The following is a 10,883-nucleotide window of genomic DNA, read 5'->3' on the forward strand; positions in this document are numbered from 1 at the left end:
TAGGCTGAGAAGTGAGTTCTGGCTACTAGGTACGACATATATATATATATATATATATATATATATATATATATATATATATATATATATATATATATGTATGTATTCTCTCACTTAATGATCATATTAAAGTCTCATGAAAGACATTATCAACACAGTAAATTCATCAATTACTCTAGGTGCCTGCACACACCAATAATAATAATAGATACCGTGAGTGCTCTATGTAGCCCCACTCTGCACACTTGTGCCTTACTGTGACATAGGTGAGCCTTGCTCACGACATACAAAATACTCTGGCTAAATAATATAGCTGACTAAAGGGGAATTGGGAGGGAACCTAGAATCACCTACTTCCACCTATCCTCCAGTGAGAGTTGAGTTGTAGCTCCTGGTCCAGGCTCCCGCCTTGTGTTGGGAACGTCCCCACACACACCCTGTCGTGTCCTCCAAGAACCCAATCAACGTCCCAAAATAAACGCGTCGTTTCCGTGTTCTGTCCTCCACGGGTCCGTGCTCCTCCTCCACGTCTTGTAGGGTTGGAGTCGGTCTCCCAGCCGTCAACTTCTCCTCCCAACTATGGCTGCCAACCCACGTCTTGGCTGCAGTCGTACGGATTCCCAATTAGTATCTTCTTTCACTGCTTCCCAGTGGATTGACCCAGCCGCTACGTCGTCACGTCACTGTGAAGCTATCAGACGTCCCAGACGATACTGCCTAGACTTCACCTGCACAGCACCCGTCCCTGGAGCACTTGATGCTCAGTATGCTGTCAATTCCCTCTTCAGTCCACACATGGAATGAAAGAAGACCTCTCGGCATACTTGCAGACTACGGGTGACGCGTAAGATCCACGAGAGTGGCGTATTACTGTCAGATTGACATGATCAACCTTCACACATCCGTCCACCTTGACTAGCCCAGCCACTACGTCATCACTGTGAAGCTATCAGCCGTCGCATACGTTGCTGCCTAGACTTCACCTGCGCAACACCTGTCCCGGGAGCACTTGTTGCTCAATATTCTGTCAATTCCCTCTCTGGTCCAACACATGAACGAAGGAAGACCCCACAGGTGCTGTCAGACCGCTGGTGATGCGTAAGTCCTCCGGAGACGGGGTAAACTGTCCAACTGACAGGACCCCCCCGCGCACGTCCGACCTCCTTGACGTGCTGTCTTAGACTGGTGGTGGCACCGCGGCGCGATGACCGGACCCCCCTTCCTTCGTGACGTCATACTTGCCAAGAGAGGTTTTCATTGGCTCTCTGTGCCACGTCGCTGTCGGTGATCAATCTGGCGCTACTGACCTCACACAGTTTTGGCGGCAAAACGAAGGGGCCAGCGCTATATTGGCTTCCTAAACGGCCTATACCACAGGCCAAAATACTCTTCTTTTACAAATTTCTCGCCACCTCGAGAACACTACACTCTCCCACATATATCAAACTGATGCCTGCGACGTAGAGAACGCTCGGGTAAAGTGGACATGACTCTTACAGCAGGCGTGGGAGAAATATAAGGGGGGGAACACCGTCACAGTCGCCATGGGTTCTCCCCTAGGTGTCCTGTTTGCGAACTTCTACATGGGTATCATCGAGCAGAAGGTCTTAGTTGACATGGACTTGAAACTGGCCATATACTGCAGGTATGTTTATGACATTTTTACGCAGGTACCTGATGCCAGACGTCTGCAGGAGCTGAAGGAGGCATTTGAGCAGAATTCTTTGTTGAGTTTTACTTACGAGATAGAAAAGAATGGGGAGCTGCATTTTCTAGACGTAACAGTCACAGAAAGGAGCAGAGGCTTCCACACTGCAGTGTACACTAAGGAAACATAGGAATGTGCTTCAATGCCAATAGTGACTGCCCAGACAGGTACAAGAGGAGTGTTGTCAAGGCTTACGTCGACCGTGCTGTAAGCCACAGCTCAGGATTGAAGCAAGTCGATGAAGAACTCGGTAGGGTAAGGCAGGTCCTAGTCAACAACAGCTTCTCTAATGGTTTTGTTGAAGACATCATAAAAAGAAAGGTGAAACGCCATGCAACCTCTGAATTGTCAACTAACACAACACTTGTACCTCCTATTAGACTATTTTACAGGAACTTCTTTTCGAAGACAACCCGCTCCCACGAGTTGGCAGGCACACAAAATGAGCGAATATGTTCCCTACATAATTCATTCTTACTTGGTATAAAGACCGTTGAAGCATTAGACCGTTATCAAGGCAGAATAATGTAACAGAAATATTTACCACCACTGTCGTGAGTTTAACACGAGCTCGGCGTGGTTATATCGGGTAGGCTGCTCCATGGTTTACTTTCAGCTATACTATAGCCACAACAGCACACCGATATCTGCAGGAGGTGCACTAATCCTGTAGTAAGTCTCCTCCAGGCGGTTACCCATCAGTACAACCGCATCAAAGGACCAGCCTATACTGGCTCATTTAGGGGGCAGTCGTCTCTCTTACCCCGCCCCCCCCCCCCTACCAACAAGAAGTGGGGGGGGGGGCGGTCAAGAGGAAGAAAAGGGGAAGAGCAACAGTAGAAAGTTTTCGTCTTGGAATTTGGTAGACGGGGGTCTTAAGAAGACTCTGACAAGGCCATCTGCAAATGTCCTAAGTACTTCTAACTCATTCGCCATGTTGCAAGACGAGTGCTGTAGGGAGCCTGCAGTTCACTTGAAAGGAAAGGCAACGAAGGAAGCGCAGGTCCCTCAAAGTGCTCAGCAAGTAGAGGAAGCACCTACGCTAATTTTGGTCGTGGGAGATTCCCAGGTGAAGTATTTGGACAGAACTTTTTGTGACAGAGATTAGGGGAACAGGTTAATGATTTGCTATCCGGGAGCAGAGATTGGTGATACTGTTAACAACATGGAGCCGGTCGGCCGAGCGACAGCACGCTGGACTTGTGATTCTGTGGTGCTGGGTTCGATCCTAGGCGCCGGCGAGAAACAATGGGCAGAGTTTCTTTAACCCTATGCCCCTGTTACCTAGCAGTAAAATAGGTACCTGATTGTTAGTCAGCTGTCACGGGCTGCTTCCTGGGGGTGGAGGCCTGGTCGAGGACCGGGCCGCGGGGACACTAAAAGCCCCGAAATCATCTCAAGATAACCTCAAGAAGATGGATGATATTGTTGAATATATAGTTGAATATTATGGCTTGAAATGGAAACAGACACATTATTTGTATCAGTGCCAGCGGAAATGATGTTGGACGAGTTAGGAGTGAGGCACTGATACAGAGATTTAAGACACCATAAAATTAGGAGCAAGGGGAGGAATCACAATCATATGTGGCATTCATCCATGAAAGGGAGTTGGAAATGAATGGTTATCGAGAGTACTTGGTGTCTATTGCCGACTGGACAAATATTGCAAATCAAATGCAATATCATTCATACATAACTGGGAACACTTCTATGGAAGAAATGACATGCATGCTCGTGATGGGGTGCATCTATCTAGGGCTGAGGTTGTTGCTGTTGCCAACTCGTTGGAACCTGTGGTTGGAGGGATTTGTTTGGGTTTAAACTGATAGTAGACAGTGGTATGGGAATGGATATGGAGAAGGGAAGTAATAAAAGTATGTGTTTGTGGGGGAAACAAATTGGCAAAATAAACAGGGAAAGAGAAGAGCCTCTAAATAACAGTACAATTAAGATATATTACAAGAACAGTAGGAGTCTAAGAAACAAATTAAACGATTTAAACGCTCTTGTCTGCACAGAAAAAAAAGCAATATTGCACTTACTGATATATGGATGAAAGTAGAAAATGGAGAAATATTAGTTGAATATCAAATAAACGGATTTAAATTATTTCACGCAAATAGATATATTAGAAGAAGAGGGGCATAGCCATATATATTAGGGAAATTTTGAAATGTAGTCCCAAAGAGGGAATCAAAACTGAGCCACACACAGGAACTATCTGGGTAGAATTTAACGAAACAACTAGAAATTTTATAAATGTAGTTATATACAAACCACCAAACTTGGACATAATGGAAACAAAGCACCAATGGGATGAAATATCTAGAGCATCAAGGTCTAAGAGTAATTGTGTCATGGGTGACTTTAATTTTAGTGGAATAAATTGAATGAACAAAACAAGGGAATAATGAAGTAGGAGAATTTCTAGAATTAATTGAAGATTAAGCAACACATTAAGGAACCAACGTGGGAAAATAATATTTTATACTTAGTGCTAACAATTGGGAAACAAATTAATGAAATCGAAATATGGAGTGAGCTAGGGAAATGTGATCACAATGAAATAAGATTTTACGTAAAATGGAATAGATTTGTAGGAGAAAATTCTGTTAAAGTACCAGATTTTCGAAAAGCTGATTTTAATGGTCTAAGATTTTTTTTTGGTGAAATAGATTGGAAAGTCTTGAGCATGGGGGGTGGGCTTGTCTTGGAGTGAGACGTGAATCCAGAGATGGGTGATGTAAAAAGGAATTTCGATGATAATGGAAAATAGAACTTATTTAAAAATATTCTAAGCAAAGCAAAGGAAGGTAGTATACCATGCAAATTGAATAGACCGAATAATAATGACCCAAAATGGATAAAAAAGGATATGATGAACCTTAAAGGTAGAAAGAGAGCTTGGCACAAAAGGATTAGGAATGAGGAAATCAGTTTAGAACAGGATTTCGTTCAACTGGTTAGAAATGTTAAAAAAAGAGATAAGGAGGGCAAAAGAAACTATGAAGTTCGCAGAGCAATGCAAGAAAAGAAAAATCCTAAAGGGTTTTCCCCATTTATATTTAACAAAGATTAGAGAAAGGATAGGTCCATTAAAAACTGAGACAGGTCAGATAACAGATAATGACGAAGAGATTTGTAATATTTTTAATAAATATTTTATCTCTGTATTTACTAAAGAAGACCAGAACATTATGTCTTCAGCCGAACAAGTCTATGTGGGTGGGGAAGAGGAAAGGTTGACTAGTTGACCAGTTACCAGGGAGGATGTTATTAAACAAATAGTGAAATTCAAGCCAAACAAATCCCCAGGGCCAGACGAAGTGTTTGCCAGGGTGCTTAAGGAATGCAAAGAGGAGCTTTGCGAGCCTTTGTCTACTATATTTAATAAATTATTAGGGTCAAGCCCAGTGCCAGAGTCATGGAAGGTCGCTAATGTGGTTCCAATTTTCAAGAAAGGAAATAGATCACTTGCGTCAAACTATCGGCCAATTAGCCTAACGTCAATTGTGGGAAAGTTACTTGAATCGATAACTGAAAATACCATTCGTCTTTATCTTGAAAAACATAAATTAATAAATGATTCACAACATGGGTTTTACAAGTGGCCGTTCATGTTTAACAAATTTGCTATCATTTTATCCCAGCATAGTTGAGGCACTTGATTGTGGTAAGGATTGTGACGTTGTGTACCTTGACTTTTGCAAAGCTTCTGATACAGTGCAACATGAAAGACTGATTAAAAAGATAGAGGCTCATGGTATTGGGGGGTGCTTTATTAAGTTGGATTAGGGCATGGCTACCCCAAAGGAAACAGAGAGTTAGTTAAAATGGGGTTAAGTCAGAGTGGGAAAATGTTGTAAATGAAGTGTATCAAGGTTCGGTAACAGAGTTGTTGATTTGTGGAACAGTTACCGCGTAACGTGGTGAAGGCGGGGTCCCTTAATTGTTTCAAGCGTGGGTTGGACATGTATATGAGTGGGATTGGGTAGATATAAATAGGAGCTGACTCGTATGGGCCAATAGGCCTTCTGCTTTTACCTTTATTCTTATGTTCTGTCGCAGACGACTCATACATGGAACATCAGAACATAAGAATGAAGGAAATTGCAGAAAGCCTATTGTCCTATACGAGGCAGCTCCTATTCATATCTACTAAATCTCATTCAAATATATTTATCCAACCTACGCTTGAAACAATCAGTGAACCTCACTTAAGAACATAAGAATAAGAGGTAATTGCGGAAGGCCTATTGGTCCATATGGGGCAGCTTCTATTTGTAACCACCCAATCCCACTCATATACATGTCCAATCTACGCTTGAAATAATCGAGGGACCCCATCTCTACCATGTTACCCGGTAATTGGTTCCACAAATCAACAACCCAGTTTTAGTGGGCCAGCCAGAGGCTTAGGGCCTGCCCAGGAATATCCCGGCCAAAAAAAAAAAAAAAGTTACCAAACCAGTATTTACCCAGGTCTTTCCTGAATCTAAACTTATCCAATTTATACTCATTGTTTCGTGTTTTGTCTTGTGTTGCTAGTTTTAAGGCTATTAATATCCCCTTTGTTATTGCCATTCATCCACTTGTAAACCTCAATCATATCACCCCTAACTCTTCGTCTTTCCAAGGAAAGTAATTTAAGCATTGTCAATCTTTCTTCATGACAGGTTTCTAATTTGCTGGATTGACTTTGTCATCCTGTGCTGGACGTGTTCAAGTAAATTTATATCCATTCTATAGTACGGCGACCAAAACTGAACTACATAATCTAAATGGGGCCTAACCAAAGCAGATTTAGCTGAAAAACAACACTAGGTGTCTTATTACTAATGCTTCTATTAATAAATTCTAGTGTACTATTTGCATTATTACGAAATTTTATGCATTGATTTTTTTTAAATTCTTAGTGATCATAACTCCCAGATCCCTTTTGGAATCCGACTACGCAATCTCAACACCATCTAGCTCGTATCTTGTAACTCTATCATCATTCCCTAGCCTCAAAACCTTACATTTGTCAGCATTAAATTGCATCTGCCAAAATTTTGACCATTTCAAAATCTTATTTAGATCTTCTTGAAGTGATAGTGAGTTTTTTCCATGTTTATTACCCTCCCGATTTTTATATCATTGGCAAATTTACAAATATTGCTGCTTAAATCTGAATCTAAATCATTTATATATATTATAAACAACAGAGGTCCCAGGACAGAGCCTTGAGGCACTCCACTTACAACATTTTCCCACTCTGACTTAACCACATTTATACTAACTCTTTGTTTCCTTTGGTATAGCCATGCCCTTTGTAGTACCCTCAATACCATGAGCCTCTAACCTTTTAATCAGTCATTCATGTGGCACTATATCAAAAGCTTTGCTAAAGTCAAGGTACACAACATCACAATCCTTACCACAATTAACTGCCTCAACTATGCTTGAATAAAAGGATAGCAAGTTTGTTGAACATGAACGGCCATTTGTAAAAACCATGTTGTGTATCATTTATTAATTTATGCTTTTCAAGATGAAGGCGAATGGTATTTGCAATTATCGATTCAAGTAACTTTCCTACAATAAACGTTATCAGCTCCTTTCCCACAAGTTAGGCGTTAGGCCGATAGTCTTACGCAAGTGATCTATCTCCTTTCCTGAAAATTGGTACCACACTAGCAACTTTCAACGACACTGACACTCTGCCTGACTCTAATGATTTATTAAATATGGTAGAAAATGGCTCGCAAAGCTCTTCTTTTCATTCTTTAAGCATCCTGGCAACCACTTCGTCTTGCCCTGGGAATTTCTTTGGTTTGAGTTTCACTATTTGTTTAATAACATCCTCATTGATAACTGCTAAACTAGTCAACCTGTCCTCGTCCCCACCCACATAGACTTGTTCGGCTGAAGGCATAATGTTCTGTTCTTCTTTAGTAAATTACCAGTTTTACGAATTCTTGTTCTAAACTGACTTCCTCATACCTAATCATTTTGTACCAAGCTCTCTTTCTACCTAAAAGGTTCTTCAGCTCCTTTGTTATCCAGGGTACTGTGCTTGGTTACTTACGGCGTTGCAAGAATACCATGTAGGGTACTGTGCTTGGTTACTTATGGGGTGGCAAGAATACCATGAAGGGTACTGTGCTTGGATACTTATGGCGTGGCAAGAATACCATGTAGGGTACTGTGCTTGGTTACTTATGGCGTGGCAAGAATACCATGTAGGGTACTGTGCTTGTTTACTTCTGGCGTGGCAAGAATACCATGTAGGGTACTGTGCTTGGTTACTTATGGGGTGGCAAGAATACCATGTAGGGTACTGTGCTTGGTTACTTATGGGGTGGCAAGAATACCATGTAGGGTACTGTGCTTGTTTACTTAGGGTGTATCAAGAATACTATAAACGTTCTTGTTTTATATAGAACTTTATTAACGTGATCTTTCTTAAATATATGCGAGGCCAACGTTTGTCAGTGCATGTTAGTCACAAGCTCACTTGGCTTTCTCCTGCTGCCACTATTGACAATACGGCAAAGTGATCTTCAAGATCTCAATCTCTGGCTAAGTATCTCCTCTACCTTGCAGGTGTTGCTGCTCCTGCCTGACGGGGATTCTCAGCTAAGGAACAGACCAGAGTATAACATAGTTATCAGCAACATGATTTACTCTGATAGTCCTGGTCGTCGCCTGAACTTGGTGGGGTCCTTCAACGCTGTGCCATAACGTTTAATCTATCAGAAAAGTTTATTGTATAAAGTCTTATACAAGTTAGAATCCCAATAAGTAAGCTCGGTTTGTATTTACAGACTTCGGGATGACTAATTCGATCTTGCACCAGTGATAAATGACTTATTTCACAGTAGCTTAAACATAACCTGCGTGTCCAGCACTTGTTAATGTGGCTGTGAGGACAGATGATATTGTGGGCCTTTTTATCAAAATAAACCTTTACATAAGTGCAGTAGAAGGCTCTCAAATATATAATCAATATATAAGTACACCCGGGCCATAATATTAAAAAAAAGTTTATTTGAATTATAATATAATATAATTATACATAAAACAGTGCACAGGTCTTTATAAGTTAGAATAATGGTCTTACCAGCGGTCTCATGTCTCAACCACAATAAACAGAACATAAACAATTATGACCTCAAATTCAGGTTCAATATTAATCCTAGACTATAAGAGAGAATGCAAGCAGTCAATGTCTAACACGTGCACTAAAGTTAAGCTTGTAATTAAAATTAATTAAATCACAAAATGTCAATGTGTTTCCTTCCAACATTAACCGTTGACTAATCAACTAAGCTGTATACGGATAAGAATATTTAGTCATAAATTCCAAACCAAAAGAAATATATAATTAAACATTTGTACCAAGTCATTCCGTTTCATTATGAATTGGAAATATATGAGCATCACCAACACCTTGAAATGGTGAGAGCAAGAGACGACCAAGTGAATACTTGAGAGAGCCAACTGAGGTAAGGCAAGGAGTTAGAGCAGCCAAGCAGGACTCTGGCCGGAGATGAATTAAGTTCTATATAAAGACAAAAGGCAAGACTGGTCCATTATACCTAGAATCAACACAAACCTCTTCCGCACCTCATGCCTCTCCTCCTGTCTTGGGGGGCTCCATACACTGGACATACCCGGGTGCCTCTATACAGTGGATATACCCGGGTGCCTCATTACTCGGGACATGCCCGGGTGCCTCATTACTCGGGACATGCCCGGGTGCCTCTATACAGTGGACATACCCGGGTGCCTCTATACACTGGACATACCCGGGTGCCTCTATACAGTGGACATTCCCGGGTGCCCCCATACACTGGACATACCCGGGTGCCTTCATACACTGGACATACCCGGGTGCCTCTATACAGTGGATATACCCGGGTGCCTCATTACTCGGGTCATGCCCGGGTGCCTTCATACCCTGGACATACCCGGGTGCCTCCATACACTGCACATATCCGGGTGCCTCCATACACTGGACATACCCGGGTGCCTCCATACACAGGACATACCCAGGTGCCTCCATACACAGGACATACTTAGGTGACTCCATACACTGGACATACCCGGGTGCCTCCATACAGTTGGAGTTTTAATGGTTAATCAGGGCTGTGAGGGTTTCAGTGACTACATATCAGGTACCATAGCAACTGAAGGACAGAAAATTATTGTAGTAGTCATATATAACCCCCGCCAAATAACAGAAGACCCAGACAAGAATATGATAGAAACAATATGGCCAACATCAATATAATAGAGAGAGCATCTTCTGTAGCTAGCAGGAACGGATCTAGACTACTAACCATAGGAGAATTCAACCACGGGAAGATAGATTGGGAAAACAGAGACCCACATGGTGGACGAGACACATGGAGAGCTAAGCTGCTGGATGTGGCAACAAGAAACTTTCTAAGTCAAACGTCAAGGGACCGACAAGAATGAGAGGAGACGACGAACCAGCTTTGCTTGATCTGATATTTACCCTAAATGAGTCGGTTGTAAGGGAAGTTAAGTTGGACGCCCCCTTGGGAATGAGTGATCATATTGTATTGAACTTTGAGTACCTGGTTGAGCTAGGAATTATCTCCCCCCCAAAAGAACTGGAAAGCAAAGGGCTGGCATACCAAAAGGGAAACTATGAGGAGATGAATAAATTCCTAAGGGATATACCATGGGATACAGAACTCAAAAACTAAGTTCGTACAAGACATGATGGACAATGTCACCCAAAAGTGTCAGGAGGCAGTAAGCAGGTTTATCCCGGCCCGACAGGAAAAAACCGAGAAGCAAAAGAAGAATCCGTAGTTTAATCAGGAATGTATAAAAGAAAAAAGGGCGTGGAGGAACTTCCGAAATAAGAGAACACCTGAAAGTAGAGAGAGATACCAGAGAACCAGGAACGAGTATGTTAGTGTAAGAAGAGCCGCTGAGAAAATGTATGAAAATAATATAGCTAATAAAGTCAAGACCAAACCAAAGCTACTACACAGTCGGCGGCACTCGGTTGGTAATCTTGGGCAAGGTATTTTATCAAATCATCACATTCTTTGGGGCACATGTGAGGAAAACAAATGCGAACAAGCCTGAATGGTCCATAGGACTATATGCAACTGAAAACTCACACAGCAGAAGTGACTCGAACCCATAC

At 42.0% G+C, this 10,883-nt stretch overlaps 1 protein-coding gene and 1 long non-coding RNA gene across 2 annotated transcripts in view; one reads left to right on the top strand and one right to left on the bottom strand.

Moving 5' to 3' along the window:
- Positions 1-8,984, top strand: part of LOC138366876 (uncharacterized) — a 64,197-nt gene extending 55,213 nt beyond the window's left edge. Inside the window, exon 9 of the mRNA XM_069328170.1 lies at positions 8,300-8,984. Within this exon, the coding sequence (XP_069184271.1) occupies positions 8,300-8,437 (138 nt within the window). The 3' untranslated portion in view covers positions 8,438-8,984. The remainder of the gene's footprint in view (positions 1-8,299) is intronic.
- Positions 1-10,883, bottom strand: part of LOC138366954 (uncharacterized) — a 367,457-nt gene that overhangs the window by 199,069 nt on the left and 157,505 nt on the right. The window lies entirely within an intron of this gene.

This window comes from Procambarus clarkii, chromosome 2 (genome assembly GCF_040958095.1).
Source record: "Procambarus clarkii isolate CNS0578487 chromosome 2, FALCON_Pclarkii_2.0, whole genome shotgun sequence".
Classification (NCBI taxonomy): domain Eukaryota; kingdom Metazoa; phylum Arthropoda; class Malacostraca; order Decapoda; family Cambaridae; genus Procambarus; species Procambarus clarkii.